Below are 17,204 nucleotides of genomic sequence, written 5' to 3'. Positions count from 1 at the left end.
GCGAGTTCTTCAGGACAGAGCAGCCCCCTCAGGACTGACATTGCTCATGAATTTCTCTTCAAATCACTAACAGCTGTTCATATTGAACACATCAGTGCTTCAGTCACGTGCACTTGTAAAGGTTTGCAGATGTCCTGCTCACATTCAGTTTGCAAGCTTTATTGCTTACTCTGCTACTTAGGGGATGTCATGTCTACCATGCACAGAAAAGCAGAATACTGTATGGTAGATGTATGAACAGCCATAACAGCCACATACACCTGCATTAGGAAGTCGCTACTCAGACTCAGCTGGCTTTGGCAACCTTAAAACCAGTTTTAAAAGTAATATATCCTCTCTAAACAAAGGAAAGACAACTTTCTCTGGTTTCACAGTCACTGTTGTACTTGAAAGTCTGAAGTCATTCTGCACCTTCAGCATTTTACTGATGGAAGCGAGTGAATTATGTGTCCCAGACACAAACCCTAAACTACACAAATAAACACAGTGCTGTAGCAAGCTAACCCTCCTATAGCCTTGTTTATACTGCACAGTTCTTGCCTGTACACAACACTGCTGGGACAAAAAGATGCCAAATCAGCAGGGTACTAACTTTGAAATAATACCTATGCGAAATAATACTACAGATCCAACACTGAGTATCAGCTCCAATTATTGGTTTATTTAGTAGCAGCCCTGTCGAGTCATTTTTTTTTTCTGTTTATAAGAGAGGCATTTCATTTTAATTGTAAAAAAAAACAAAACAAAACAAAAACAAGCCAATAGAAAAGAGCAAACAGAGGAAAATACTATATTCTAATAAGTCTTTGCTCTAAAACCAATCTGCAACTCTGTTTTTATCTTGTAATTATGCTTTAATAGCAGTGGGAAAGAACTTACAGTCATCACATACAACAGTTGTAGCATTTTTATCACATTAAAAAATCTAACCAAGTACCTATTTGCAATTAGAAATGAGAAATAAATACTTATTCAAACAAATACTTACACAGAAGTTTACCTGCAAAGTAAAAAATTGGATAAAGAAGGCTGCAAACTGCATCCCTAAAGTTATATGACTTTGTCTATATATGCGCTTCAGAGATGGCTTTTACTGTGGCACAAATGAAGACTTACCCATAAAGTTTTAATAAATAAATACTTGCAGCCCTTAAGTTTAGCCAAAGCAGAATATTGCAGCAAGATCCTTAAGGATAAGTGTTTTGGGTTTTTTTTTTTGTTTGTTTGTTTGTTTTTTAAAGCATGCCAAAACCATTAGTTGAAAGGATAACCTAAACAAAGCCATTGTTAAAAAAGTAAAACTACATCACCCCATGGCTGGAACAGCTACACAACTGGTCAGAGAGGAAAGATTATTTCCTGGCACAGTAATGTAGCAACAGACTGAGTTCTTTCTCTCTTTTTGTTATTACATTAAGCCTCCACGATGTTTTGCAAAAATAAAACTGAGGTTTGCATCTCATCTGCAAACAATCAATTGAACTGAGCAGCAGGACTTTGTTTCTTGGTATATTTATGCCAAAAAAAAAAAAAAAAGAGAGAGAGAGAGAGAAAAAGTATACTTAGCAAGGAAAAGGAATTAGACTCCTATTTCTGCTCTTGTTCACCTGCCTGGTCACCTCACCAAACCTGATATCCAAGTCGTATTTATTACCTAGATGCAACCAACCAAATTAACCGGCGTAAGCAAGATCACTATCAGCCTACCTAAGCAAGACTGTACTAGAGCAGATCTGGGCTGAACACGTAATTTAATTCACGGCTCTGATTTTGGATAAGCCCCAGACATTCAGGATGGTTACAGTGCAGTCAGAGACAGCACCCAAAGCCAGCTACACTACTTCAGCTGTGCACTGTTTGACTGAAGAGACGAAGCACTCAGAAACCAGGAACCTCTGAGATTCTCCAGCACTTGGCTTCACTAACAAATGTATTCCATATCAGATCTTTCCAGACAAAAAAGAGAAGCATGGTGGAATCCACAGCTGATCTGAAACTAAAAGAGGTACACAGCATTAATCAAGTCCAACTCATTAGGGAAAAAAATAATGACTTTGAGTTTTCTATACTTAAAGTGTTCCGGGCTGTTCACCACCTATACTGACTGCTCACAACCAGCTTTAGGATTTCGGCAGTTTAAGTAAAAATAGAAGCCACTGATATAATGATACCTTTGATCATTAAAAACATCATTACGATTACCATCTCATGCCTACTGGCTCTGATCCCTCAAGACGTAAGGCAAAACCATAAACATTTTCAAAGTCATATGCCAAGTCTTCTCGTTATTAATCACACCCATTGGATTTGAGTTTGCATTCTTACTTTCACTAGACTTAGTTTTGCTATCAAAGCTGGTCTAAGCAAGGAAAAGATGATGTTCTTCCAACACTCCTTCATTACTTTTGTGCAAGCAATAATGAGGGGGCAGCAGTTGCCCAAAAAACAAGAGGGTGAAGAAAAAACAATGAGCCACACATATACAGTGACAAGGCTACTAGAAGCAAAACAAGCATTTTAAACCTACCACATCAAAAGGGTATATTGTCAGACTAATGCCAAAACTTAAGATTCAGCTCCCTGAACCTCTGATTAAGGAATTTAATTGCAGGAGTCTTTCCATGAGGTTGGTGAGAAATGTCTCCTCTGTGCTGGAAAGTTGTGGTCAGCAGATCCAGAACAAAGAAGCACATGGGGCTGCATAATTCAGAGCTCAGGAGTGGGGCTGCAAGTACCCAGGCCAGGGATACAAGAGGGAGAAGCAAGATATTACTCTCAGAAGGCACTGCAACATGATACGAGCTCAGAGACTCTGGAAACAGTCTTCGGTAGAAGTTCAGTGTTAGGGAATGAGGAAATATGGCCTGGTAGAACTTAAAAGTCATATCTCTTGTATCATCAGCAGTTTTATAAAAGCTGGGGCAACTGCTTTAAGGAAACAGTCATGAACAACTTAAGGCATTTCTTCTCCACCCACTTTAAAAAAGGCAGCGTTTAGTGAACAAATACGGTTACGGTCAGTAAAAGCAAGACAACACTAATCACTTGTATTGTTCTGCACTTGTACTTCTAGCAAGTAACCTTTAAATTTAAAGAGCTAAATAAATGGGATATCTTAAGGGAACACAGGTGATTTTGTTAGACTCAGTTACCTAACTTTCTCCTCAAGATTTTCATCTATGCAAGTTCAGATGCAAGAAGAAACGTTTGCTCTCTTAGAACAACTGTACAGATGTAAACTCACCGTGTTCAAGAACCGCAAGATCGTAACCGCACTTCCACTTGGATTTACGATACATAACCAAAAGCCAGGCTTGCAGAGGGAAAATGACCTGTTGATGATGGTGGCTGTCAACAATGGGTGCAGATCAGTTAGCTGCTAGTGTAGACAGGACAAGATTTTTCAACACTGCGAGAGAAAGTGAGAGCGAGACCATATGGTTAAGCCCCATCCACATTAGCACCAAACAGTTAGTATCACCAATTGAGAACAGTTGGATGGAGGAGGCAGACAGGAAATCTACCTGTTGCTCCAGCTGCTGTAAAGAAGAATGGGTATGCAGAGACTTATCGATGTTGGCTGAGTGTCTGAATGAACAGACATTTTAAGAGAAGGAGTTCTTCTGTTAATAGCATTTCTTTGAACATGGCATATGTTGGACCCAGTTGATATTCCTAACGCACAGCAGCTCAAACACGCAGTTGTCCAAAATTTTCAGTGAATTCACATACCAGTCAGTCTGTTCAAGCATGCTCAAGACTTACAAAAAAACCACAAAATTCTGGAGTGATACAGGGTACTTCCAAGTTATACTTCTGCAAGAGACTGACAGTAATGCCAGTGGACATTGTATGTTGTTTGTATGCTGCTCAAGACCATGCAAAATGAAAAGATGAAAGTGCTGGCTAGAACTTCAAACTGCTTTGAGCAGTGGAAGCAGAAGAGGCTGGACTAGATGATCTCCAGAGATCCCTTCCAAAACCGCTTCTATTCATTGGGAACCTGGTCACTAGCGCAGAGATACAAGCCCTGTGTGCATAGACAGGAGCACTGATTCACAGAACTATTATTTACCACCTATTCTCATCACCTACTCTGTAGGAATGCCTGCACCAGGCTACCGCTGACCTACAGCAGGATTTCAACCTGTGGTGAAACAATTTCAAGACAGCATAAAGTACTGTTGCCTTGCATTTAGGCAACGTTTATGCACAACCACATCATGGTGTTCAAAGGTTGATGCCCAGACCTATTCCTCAATTGGATTCACTACATTCCATGTACATGTCTGCAAACAAGACGGGAATAGAGAACTCTGTGTAGTTGACTTAGAGTTGATTCTTGTTTTCTTTATACGCAAACTTTTATTCAACTTGTTTTGCTCCTTTATGTAGCAAAAGCTAAGCCCATCAGCAAAAGGATGACTTAGTACAACAAAAATCTTATCAACACTCAAAATACTCAGCTTGTATGAAGAATATTTGAAAATAAGTTTGAAAATAAGCACAGTAACTGCAGTAAACTAAAAACTTCTAATTTGGTCATGGATAAAAAAGTGGATTTGCAAGTCATTTTTTGTACTTCGACTGCTCAGTCATTTCTTGCACTTTCTTTTAATGGGATAATTTTTCTGTTACAGTGTTTGCTACGCTCCAAGATCTGGGAGCAGGCACTGATCCACAAACTATGCCTGAACACCAAACAGCTTTAATTAGGCAGAGATGTTAGGTGTAACAATAACCACCGGGTGCCAGGAGGACTAATGAGTAATTCCCACGTATGTCAAGTATTAATGAGGAACACAGAACTGCTTGGGATTTCAGATCCCCCTCCCTCTCCCCAGTTTCACACGTCTTTGAAGAACTAAGCAAACTTTGCCCTAGCAGCACTAACAAAGGGTGCAGTTGCAAAGCAGAAACCAGAACAGATCGGCATTTAATAATAAGAGGCACAGGAAAACTATTAGAGGGGGAGGGGGAAAATACCAGGCTCCGTTGAGTGCCACGCTCTTCCACATCAGCATAAAAGAAGGGAATCCTGCTTTGCTCTGAGGGTGATGAGCCACCTGGCCAGAAGCCATGCTTATGCACAGCTACTTGGCCCCGAGGATTGAAAATAGAAGATGAACAGCCAAAATACAAAGCCAGCAGACACAGCTGTCAAGCAGGGATTAGCAGACCTGATGACTGTGGTACTATGAACAAACCAAGCCAAGCTGGTTGGCTGTTTTGCGTGCCCCATTCTTTCCCCCAGTTGTTTCCTTCCTCTCTCTGCCTACTACCACAGCCTCTACTTGCACTGTTTCTCTCCCTCACCTCTGTTTCCTCTTCAGTCTAACATCTTACAGGCTTGGATTTGTACAGCACAGAAACACCGCAAGATGGAAACCCACAACTTTTGGTACTGTGTGAACTAGGATTAGCTGATGGTAACAGTCCTTTCTCACCTCAGACTTTCAGCAAATTCAAGTTTCTTGAAGAACAGCTGAAGGACTTTGCTTATAACATTATCCTTACTCACAGTGTGCCCATCACTGCTAAAGTCGGGAGATCTAAAGGATTTCAGTGTGCTGATTTAGCTCCCATAAATGGTGAGTTTGGCCACTGCTGAGATACCTGATCTACAGCTTTCACTCACATTAGCAGTCCCCAGGCAGGCAAATAAACACTGTGTCAAGATCTTTACCCAAATCCCCACAGGGAAAAGAAATTAAACTGATAGGCTGGATGGAACAGATCTAAGAAATATCAATAATGGCAACTGGAAAATCTACAATTGAAGTCACTCTAGTTTTGATGCTTTCAGTACACACAGTACATTAAATTTGGCACAAGCCCAGTGGAACATGAAGTACTTGTGGACAATGTCAGTCAAGAGCTAGAAATATAAGTCTTAAAAGGACAAACAGCTTCAGACTATTTCTACTTTATGCATCTGAAAAAGAATTAAATCAAGGTGATCTTTCTGAGGGAACATTTGTATTAAATCTAATTGGCATGCTTTGTGGATTCAAGCATATGCTGACTGGCAGAGTAACTGTATTTAGCATAATTTGTTCCACTCGCAACAAAGGTTACAAACAGATGTTGTGACTCCCCATACTAGAAATCACTGTGCTTTCCTCCTAAGCGCCCTAGCTCAGGCAAGTTCTGTACCTGCTCCTTGGTCACATACCTCAACACTTGAGACAGTCAAAGCAGAAGAAAGACATGAGAACTGTGAACTTTGGGAACTCACGCTGTGCTAACAGTTTATTCACCCAGCTTCACATGTATTGGTACTTCATTAGTTTACATACCTCAGAGCTGAGCAAGGTTTGATTAGGAACCAAACGTTAGTAACCTCCAAACATCAGCAAATCAAGAATCAACACACCTGGGAGCTTCTTCTATCAAAATGAAGGCAAGGATACGAGCCTAACATCCATCTGGGGCTTTGTAGACACCATCCTCACAAACAGATCCCTCCCCCCTGCTTTGCAGTATCTAACACAGGCAAAGAACACTGATCTCCTAATTGGACAGCACAGCAGAGCACAACTCTTCATGAGGTTTTCTGTTATTACATTAGGAACAGCTTACATGTCCCTCCCCAGCACCTCCCTGGGATCTGAGAGCAAATGTACCCCTCCCATGCTTTCATAGAGAGACCCAGCCCCATCTATGGCTGTGGACATGTGCTGGGTAGCAGGAGAAAAAAAAACACACCATCCTATGTCTGACATCTGCTCAGAACAAGGCAGGGAGGAAAACCTTGGCCATCTCTACATATAAACCAAGTACTACCTGGATCATTAAAACAGCTATTTATTAACAGCTGACGTTTTGAAGTACATAACAAAAGGGCTGGGTAAATCTGATTGTTACTGTTGTTCATAATACCAATAAGATAGCAGCAGACCTACAGCACTTGTTATTGTAGACTCTAAAAGATTGAAAAACACCAGATGTTCACTGCACTTGCCTAATTGACACAATAAGCACGCTCTTCACTTCTCCCTTTGACTGGCCCCTCAGAGCTTTAAGGTAAAAGTTTACCTTCCCCTTATCTTCTGGATCACGCTCATATCTCTGCTACCATCTAGACATTGCCAACTTCAATATGCTCCTATCTGAGCTTACATTACATGAAAAATCGCAGGAAAAATGCTCCTAATGCTTTTCCTATATAGGTAGGAGTTTCCATTGCCTGCTATGCATAGCTCACAAAAAAACTGCATAGTAAATAGTTATGGAAATGAGGAAAATCAAGCAGCACAAACACAGATTGGCAGAGGGATTGAAAAGCAGTTGCTATCCCTAGGCCCCCACATTCCAGTGCCTCATCAGGGCCTTCCTCAGCCAACAGCAACAAGGACAAGGACCTACTCTATATTCACATCTGCTACTCAGCCCCTGGGCAAAGCTAACAAAACTAGCCATGTACTGACTGTGACCAGAAAGATACACACACACGCACCAAAGAAAATGAAGCTACCTATGCAATTATCTGCTTGCAAGATCAAGTTGAGCTCTTCAACTTCCACGAGTGATCATCACCTCAATAAAATACTGTGTTATTTCTTTCTACAAAAGGAAGGAAGAAACCCTAACTGCTGCACTTAGCACTGTACACTCCAGCCCTCTGCAATAACCTTGAGCAATGCTCAGAAACCTTTGCTGGTAGTCAGCAGCTCCTGCAGCACCAATAGGGTGCCTTTACAGTGCTCTACTGTACAGCTATTTCTCATACAGCACCAAATGAACGCTCTAAGAATTGATGTGGGCTATCATCAGCATAGTAATTACCTTATTAACAGAAGATCAAAGAACAAAGATTCTGGAGTGATAGATCCACCTACCACGGGGATCAAGAGGGAGTCACTTGGCTAGGAAAGTCATCTAAGCACAAGGGAAAGATCAGCTGTATACAGACAGTAAGGTGCACTGCAGCACAACTTGTATTACCTTGATCTGCCAGTCCCAGGGATGAGGTGCACAGTTATGGGCTCATTTAACTTGAGGAGATGTGGGCACAGCAGACAGGACCAGAAGAACAGTCTGTACAGGCCATTCATGGGCAGCCAATGCACTCTCACCATGGGTGAGCATCATACAGCTTGCTGTGGATCTCAGCATACAGCATTTCCAACCATGAAACTGAATTATCAAACATGTTTGATTATGGAAATGGAAGTGGTTGTACTGAATGGACAACCAATGGCCCCAAACTCAAAACAGAGCAGTAGCCCAGCAGAAAGGAGCCAGCCCAGAGAGCAAGTACCTACCTGACACTAACTAAAGCTTGAGGCCCCTGCACTCTTACTTAAGAACTGAAGTTTAAAGTCATCTTCTGCTCACATTGTAATACAGCAGTGAACAAAATGCAATGCGGCAAGGTGCTGTATTTATCAAACACCCAGGTATGTTTATTTTCTTACATGTTAAACACACCTCTGAGTACTTCAGGTGACTTGGGGAAAAAGCAAAGAAAGAAAGAAATACATTCCTGGGAAATGGCAGAACTGACATTTTTAGAATTAGCAGCTTATCCCAAGGGGGGCGTTACAAAAGGAAAATGAGCAACAAGTTCTTTAAAAGGAAATGATTTATTTGGATAGTAAGACTCATGTGTGATGCATTCTGGATTTTTTTTTCCCTTAACCATATAGCCAAACTATTTGTTTGGTGTAAGATATACTGAGGAACCATTACTTCTTCTCCCAGTCAAACCAGGCAATATTTATTCTTGTAAAAGCACTGAATTAGAGCTCCTTTGGATAAGCAGAAAGGAGATCAAGATGGCATCAAAAGGAAGAAAAAAAATAACCAGAAAAACCTCAGCACACATTAACATTTAAGAGAAAAGAAGCCCCGAGACTTCTTAAGCAGGAGCTCTTCAGAGACAGCTTCTATTATTGTACATGATCAATTTTCATAGGACAAATAGTTGAAGTACTCCAATCAGTATGTTTTTAAAACCAAGTCCTGTCTATTCAATACCGCTCAGTGACTGAAAACAGAAGGAACTGATGATAGATGTAACCCAGAGATGCCAGGCAGACTCCTGTGACCTAGAGAACAACTAAAACATTAATGCTGTTGACCCAGGTTACAGGGCTGCCCTTCTAGAGGAACTGGCAGAAGGCAGGAGAAACTCTCAGCAGCTGCTACTTTCCAGTCACTCCCAGCTCCATTCAGACAATTGGGTAGGAGCACTGACAAACAGACCCATCAGGGTGAGATATCTGAATCAGAGCCAAGTTTGCTCTTGCTTTGCCTCCAGAAAACTCTTACAAGCCTTGAACTCCACTGATTTTAATGCAAATCTTACAATATTCCTTACAGAAGAGTAATATCAGTCCTGTCAGTTTTGTTCTCTTATCAGCTGCCTTGCTTGCAAAGAAAATTGCTACCCCAGCTCAAGAAAGAGCCCTTTTAACTATTTGTAATGAAGCCCAAGTGGTCATATAACTGCAGAAACATTACATATTTGAAATACACATAGCCAAGTATATGCAAGCAAGTAAATCAAGAGGCAACAGATGCAATAACCCATTGATAGCAGTCTACTTAAAAACACCTTTGGCTAGGCAGGGTTTTTCCTTTTTCCTCCTGGAGTCCGAGCTGTGATGAATGTTGCTCAACAAACTTGCTCCAGTTCCACACCTTGCAAACGTCTACAAAACATTTACGATGTATCTAGTTTACTTGAAACCTCAATACGCAAGAAAGTATTCGCTGGTAGCTACTCCAATTATCCCACTTAAAAATAATCCACAGATCTCTTCTGGTCTGAGTCTAACTTCAGTTTCTCATCACCTTCCTTGCTGTTCGTTTCTGTACCACACAACAGAGCCTCAGCCACTATAGCAAACGCTAAAGAAACAAACATAGAAACACAGCATTTAGCAACAAAAGCTTTTCTGCCAAGACAATCATGGTCATCTGTGCAAGCATTTTACTTGTAGGCAAGCTTTTGTCAGCCTGTTAGTTAATAACTGAGACTCCTATTAACTTTGGTTAATTAGAAGGCACCCACTGACACATACACAAGCCCACTCTTATCTAGTATAGCCAGATCAGCACCTCTTGGCCCCAGATATCTCTACTACTAGAAGCCTCCCCAAAAGAATGCTTTTGGCCCTTCTGAATTTATGCAATTAAACTGCTGCAAACAGGGTCAGCATAGGAAAGCATCTGGCTGACATAGCCATATAGCTGACATCAAGGGAGAACAAGAACGTTTTAGCAAGACAAAACCTTCTGTAACATATTCTGCTGGCAAAGTACCGCAATCTGACATGAACTGACTAAATTCTCTGTCAAAGAGGAATGCAGCAATGGGGCAAAGGGCTCCTCCTCTCACCTTAGAACAATAACAGAGAACATCCCCACTCCCAAAATGGCAGCCTGAGATGTACTGCAAGGGTTGATCCACTCTGCTCTTGAGCACAAGAGATTTGAGCCTAAAATGTAGGCATTTATGTAAGTACATACCATGCATGACAGTCAAGTAACTATGACTGAGTTCAGCACCATGGATTAAGAAACAAGGTCAACAGATTAACTTTTATTACCTATTCATGAACCAAACCATGTTCCTACATGGCAAGGACCTGAGGATACCATTAATCTTTAACCAAATGCTTCCAACCAGTCTGAATCAAACAAACTGCTGACTACCTCACACTTGAGCTCACATCATTTAGAAACACCACACGGCCTTTACTGAAACTAGACGACCACCTACATCCACCATGGGGCACCAAAAAATAAGATCAACAGAACTGTCCTTAGAGACACCTAAAGACAGCTTCAGCAGCTTGCCAAAGCAGACACTACTATACTTTCCACACTCACTCATGACTACAAGGTTGTTGCAGAAAGGTCACTTCAATATTTAAGCACATTTGTGGCTCCAAGTGGCACGACAAGGGTCAGCAGAAGAAGGTTGTGACAGAGGGCTGACATAGGCAGCCAATAAATCATGCACTTACCTGGGCCAACACACTCATAGTGCAAAATGGTATTTTTCCTGCAGATCACATTGTCAGCAGTAACGGGGCATTCAAACAACATCATGAACAAGAAATACTATAAGTACTTGCGACAATTGTAACATCCACTGGCAAACAGTACGGCCACAAAGAACACTCCATAATGCTTCCCTATTGCTCCAGACTGCCACCTCAGAACCTCAGCAGCACAGAGTGAAGGAGCCCAAATGGAAATCCACCCCACAAACTGCCCCAGGTCTCCAGGAAAACAAAAGACCACTTTAGCTTTGCCCAGCTGGCAATTTGTTGGCACCCAGCACTGCACAAAGCCAGAACTAAACTGCTGTTTCGCCTTCCTCACCACAAGGCCTTCCATCCAGGCAGCCTAACTGCACCTCATTAGGGAGACAATGTTCTCTTCAGTAGGACCTGGAAACCACTGTAGGAGGGTAAGATATACCGGCCACTCTCGTAACCCGCAGATTGAAAGGAAACAGAAACTAGATCAGATGTAGACATGCTTATTTTTTTTCCACTGAAACTATCTCAGCAGTATTCAGCAGAGCTTGACCTACTTCCTACGCCATCTCTTTGCTGTCACTTCCTCTGACAGTTTGTCAGCACACTTGTGAATCTGAAGATTAAGGAATGAATGTCTGGAAGCAAAAGAGCTGAGGACTTCCTTTTAATGCCACCTACAGTCAAAACTTCTATGCCCTAATCAGCAAGATGCGCAGTGACCAGACTTACAACAAGTACTTTCAATTATTAGCATCCTTCAAGAGCTCCAAACCAACTGCCCAACTTAGCTTACAAGTACGCCCTTAAAGATGACTTCATCTCTCATGAAATACCCATTTTCTTCTTTCTTTCGCTCACAACATGGATCAGGATCTACAAACAGTTGCAGGTTCCCTGTTTTCCTGTATTTCATAGATCCTGTCTAAGAAGATATTACATACAACATTATACTTGTAATATATTCTTATATATATATATCCTATCCTTAATATATCCTTACAAATGAATAAGAGTTTAAGTATCACTGGCTGCAAGCAGATGATGCTCTGCTTTGCACCTACAACCACACAGTCACTAAATTTACAGCCGTAAATCCCAAAATGAAATAACGCTCTTTTCTTTACTTAGCATAAACCAACGCCAAAACACACAACGGTTATAACACAGATTTTGCACTGACACAAATATTTAAGCTTTGTTTTAATTGAAATACTGGTAGTTGAAGGCATGTGAACTTAAGGCACGCTGCAGATGCCTAACCATAACAAAGAGCAGTTCCTTAGCTCCCGGCCCGGCCATTCACAACAAATAGGTAAGAACTTCAGAAGCGGTTAGGATACTTCCCTTATGTGGCACGAAAAGGGCACAAAAAGAGCCTGACTTCCCAGCTGGCTGCCTCGGTTTCCTACCACCCAGGCTTTTCCTGCGGGGTGTAGGGGAAAGCAGGAGGGGATGTCCGGTGTAGACTCGTGAACTTTGCCACCATGCTACTCGCTTTGAAACTGCTGGCCTAAGACATAAAGCCACACAGACCGCAACACTCATGCGAATGAAAACCCGGCCGACCTATCCGGGAAAGCCCTCACCTCCACTAACACAGCTTCGCTTCTCAGCATAAAGAGCGATGAAAGATGCATCATCAACAGGTCATCGAGCTGCTTCTTTGTGCAATATGAAACGCTGCCCAACAGAAACTGGAAACAGCCCTCTGTCCCCACGGCCTCCCCCCGTGCAGATTTCAAATGGAACAAATAAAGCCATCGCTCCCGGGATGTGGAACCGAGGCTCGATGATTCCAGCCACTCTACACGGCGACGAGCACGTTCCGAAGGCTCGGGAGTCCCAACGAAAACAAACGAGCGGCCTTTAAAAGGCACAGCCAGAAACGAGAGCGCTACAGCCCAACTACGAAACAGCGTTTTGCAGAGCTCAGACAACAGCAGCTTTTGAGGAGAGGGAGCAAAAACACGACGAACAAACAAGCGTCGGGTAGAAAACACAACAACTGCCTTTTCAATGCAGCCCGGAGGCAGCACGCGACCTCCCGGCTCTTAGTTAGCTCTGTCCGAAACCGCATTGCTCAACGACGCGGTGAAAGTTGCGCTGCTCACAAAGAGCCGACGGGGGAGGAGGGCAGGCGTGAAGGCTCCCATAGCAAGCTTTCATCTCGGCAGCTCAACAACGGAGCCCGCAGCGCGGTGGGGGCAGCGCCGGGCCGGGAGGCAGCGCACCCAGCGCCCTTTGTGTGCTGGGCCTCATCGCAGCCTCCAGTTCCACGCACACTTTCCTCCCCTCGGGGAAATAGGGATCACCACGAACCCCTCGATTCGATAAAACCTCCCGAGTCCATAAACAGCGTGATTTTAAAGCGTATTATTCTTAATATCTCCGCTCCTCCCCCCCCCCCCCCCACACACACACCCGTCCCCCTCCCGAGGATGGCTGGCTGCCTGCCGCTCCGGCACAAAGGCACGGCGATCCCCTCGGAGACATCACAGGGGAGGAAACAAAACCGCACGGAAAGCCGAGCAACCGGCACAAAGGCACGGGGGGAAAATACAAGAGAAAAAAAGGAATTAATGAGGGAAAGGGGAAAAATAAAATAAAATAAAATAAAATAAAATAAAATAAAATAAAATAAAATAAAGCAAACAAAACCAAACATAACAAGCCATGGAAGCCAGAGCACAAAGCGGGGAAGGGGGCCAGGCCCCGAGCTGCGCCCTCCAGCCGCGCGGAGGAGGGATGCGGCGCAGCGAGAGCGGGACTTACCGCAGGAAGGAGAGGAACCCGCGGCTCCTTGAAGCGGCGGAGGGACCGCAGAGACGGAGCGAGCAGCGACCGACCGGCCGCCTTCCTCAGCCGGAGAGCAAAGCACAGCCGGGCAACGCCGCCCACACCAGCCGCCGCTCACCCGCACTACTGGCCGCGATGCCGCCGAGAACTCGCGCAACCAACAGGGCGGAGGGCGGAGCTGACGGGGGGCGGGGGAACGGCCGGGGCGTGCTGGGAGTTGTAGTGGGAAGCTTAAGGTGGGGGCGGGTTTAGGTGTGATATACAATATATATAAACCTGGGCTCGTAGAATCATTAAGGTTGGAAAAGATCTCTAAGATGATCCAGGCCAATCAGGTGGTGATGTGGTGACTCAGGCCCAAGTGACTGTCACTGGTGAGCACAACACAACACAAAATGAGCACCGTGATCCATCCCCCAGTTGTGAGTCAGCCCACAGACACACACATGGAAATGCTTTCAACCATGAGTCAAAGCTGAGCTCCTTGCTGAAAGGGTTGAGCACACCGGCACACAGTGCTGGCCGATGACCTCCTCTCTTCCTTGAGATCTGTTTCTGGATGCTACCAATGGCTTTTGTTTTGCTTTTTGGAGTTCAGTTCATGTCTTGTTCCCAAATTATTGCAGCCGACATCAAACCCTGCTGCTTCCACCTGTAAGATGAAAGTACCTCCTTCTGTTGTGTGTCATTTTCATCTCTGAACTTCATTTGTTGCATCCTTGTCCTCTCGCCCTGGAAAACTCCTCCTGCAGCCCCTTGGTTTTTGCTAGTCTCCCTGAAGTACCCGTGACACTGGTGAGGAAAAAGCCTTGCCTTGAATATATCCCAAAGGAGAACACTCTGTCTCAGGCTGATGCCTGCAAACTCGAGCTACTGCAGCTTATTGCAGCCTGTAATGAATCAGAGGGCTGTGAAAGCACAGACTTGGTACCATGATCCAGCAGCCCACCCTCCTAGCAAATGCTTAGCCCTGACCATCTGGGGCTCTGGTGGCTCTGTTAGTTCTTGCATGGCCCCAAAGGAGACACAGTGTTCCTCCATGGAAGGAGAAGCCTCTAATGGCGTGGTGATAGATGGCCATAAGTCATGTTGGCTTCTTCTATGACAATAAAATGACAGCTGCTAGGAACTTTGTTTATTTTGTCCTGGGCCAGCAATTGCCCGGGAATGTCTGAGCTGGGGACCTCTAGAAGGAAGCAGCTTTGATATGTCAAAGAAAACTTTAACAGCACTGGTACATTACCAGCTGACCTCAGGACCAGAAAACCAGTCGGGACATGCTTAATTAATCCATGTATCCATTGTCTTCGAGGCTTGATGATGGACCACAAAGTCCACTGATGGAACCCAAACTCACCTCCCTTCCCCTGTGCAATGACCAAATTGACTCCCACTACAGCAAGGCTCTCAGCCACGGAAAATGAGACATTCCCAGCAGGGAAGCTAGGAGAAAGCACGCTGTTTTTTTAAAAAGCTTGTTGCCTGGTTGCAAGAAAAGGGGAGGAGAATTTCAACTGCCTCTTGGTTGAGCGCCCTGTGAGTCACTCGAATGCTGAGGTGTGGCATCCAGGCCTGCCAAGCACGGCAGACCCGCCCTTGCTCCCTATTTCTGCCATGGGAGACAAACAGCTCTGTGTGGCTGGGTGTTGGCCCTGCTTTGGGTATGGTTGGTTGCCCAGGGAAGACAAGCTGCCCACCAAAAACACCACCTGGGATGCTTTGGAATGGGGCACATGGATACATCCGATGGGGCACTCCAAAAAGCTGCAGAAACAGCGCAAGTGAAGTGCTGGGGAAGCCAAAATGGGGATTTTTATGGCTCTGTGCTGATAGCAAAGCCAGGCTGTGACCTCGGCAAGGGCAGGAAACATAGGTGTGGTGTCCACGCCTGGATCTGGCTGCAGGGATTTTCCCTACGTAGCAACAGTTGTTATGTAGCAATAACACTCAGCAATTTTCGAGGCATTTCAGAAATATTAATTAATCCACATATCAGCCTCCTAAGGCAGGCAGCTAGATATATTCACCCATGCTTTACAGCTTGGGAAGGGGAGATGATTAATTGAAGGGATGTCATGGCAGGAGGCTGGAATGAGGAGAACGGATGTGATACAAAGGCAGCAAGGACAAATCAGTGGGAGCTTCACTGGAACTTCTGCTGGGGGATGCTTTTGCCCTCTAGAAAATACATGGGCCTGGTAGGCTTTTCTTTGCAGGGATAGAATTTGGAAGTGCAAGCTGCAGGGCTTATGATCCAGCAGGGAAAAGCCTCACTGCTTGCCTCACTATAAGGAAAACACAAAGAAATAGTGCAAGCACTACAGGAGAGCTTCAAAGGGCAACCAGGGGTAAGGCAGAAGCAGTGCATCCAGATGTGCAGGGGATATGGAGGATGTGCAAGGACTTCTACCCAGTGAGGCAAACTTCCCATCAGAGGGACTTGCTGCTTCTCCTGCTGACATTTTGCAGCTCGCTTTAATTACACTAATCACTGTGATGATGACTCCTGACATTCACCTTCATTAGCCATCGACGGCTGCACTCAGCTGCCTCTGCACAGAGCTATCGATGCCTGCTTTAAATAACCCATGAGTAAAATCAGCAGGGAGACAGCATGTCTGGGCTCTCCCCTGGCACAGCCTGAACGGGACTGGCTGGGAATGCGCTGCCAAAGCCAAAAATGCCATTTAGCCCTGACAGGAGGTGGGCATGACCTTTCTGTGGGCATCTCAGAGATGAGAAAGATTCACTATTGGGTGGGCATCCTCAAATGCAACGTTTCTTCATGATGGCATTGGTTTGCAAATTAAAGCTTGTGATAAATCCCCTCGTGCAGAATGAATTAGCGGAGACCTGTCATTCATTAACCATTATGGCATGTGATACTTGTTTAAAATGTAGGAGGGTGCCCACTTGTAGCAAGGAATAAATACAAATTACCAGGGTTTTGTGTCATGAAACCTTAGGATGAGTAGAGCTTGGCCAATATCCCCTGGTTCAGTGCTGTGACTGCGGGAGGCATCAGGCAGGTACTGCTGATGCTGGGCTGTGGATGGGTAACAACCTAACAACGGAGCAAAATGTGTCCTTTATGAAAGATGTGATTTATATTTTCCTGCATTTTACTTGATTTTGTGTTTATCATTTTCCCAAATACTGAGCTGTTCTGCAAGAGGGCATAGGAATAGTCTAACATAACCATGCTCTGTGTGAAAGATATAGCCATCAACAGGTTCTGACTGCTTATCTCTGCATTGAAATCTGTTGCTTTGCTAAATTTCTTGGTGTTAGCTTGGCATGCTGTACCTACTGCATGCATTGGCCAGCTTCTCTGCTGTGCATTTTTATGCTGTGCAGCATGCTCTTAGCAATGCAATACACTTTTGCACTCCTGCCAAGGAGGATGCT

The 17,204-nt window shown here is 44.2% G+C and overlaps 1 protein-coding gene across 3 annotated transcripts in view; it reads right to left on the bottom strand.

The window, feature by feature from the left end:
* PELI1 (pellino E3 ubiquitin protein ligase 1) overlaps nt 1–13,982 on the bottom strand; it is a 38,001-nt gene extending 24,019 nt beyond the window's left edge. Inside the window, exons 1-2 of one of the 3 annotated variants that reach the window (XM_015856557.2) lie at nt 13,773–13,982; nt 3,245–3,409 (exon numbers count right to left, since the gene is read on the bottom strand). In XM_015856557.2, the coding sequence (XP_015712043.1) occupies nt 3,245–3,299 (55 nt within the window). In that variant the 5' untranslated portion in view covers nt 3,300–3,409; nt 13,773–13,982. The remainder of the gene's footprint in view (nt 1–3,244; nt 3,410–13,772) is intronic. The other 2 variants (XM_015856559.2, XM_015856560.2) reach the window with 2 other exon arrangements.
* Between the last annotated feature and the right edge of the window lie 3,222 nt (nt 13,983–17,204).

The sequence above is a fragment of the Coturnix japonica genome, chromosome 3 (assembly GCF_001577835.2).
Source record: "Coturnix japonica isolate 7356 chromosome 3, Coturnix japonica 2.1, whole genome shotgun sequence".
Taxonomy (NCBI): Eukaryota; Metazoa; Chordata; class Aves; order Galliformes; family Phasianidae; genus Coturnix; species Coturnix japonica.
Note: the sequence above shows the minus strand (reverse complement) of the source record. Positions and strands in the feature narration are given on the sequence as shown.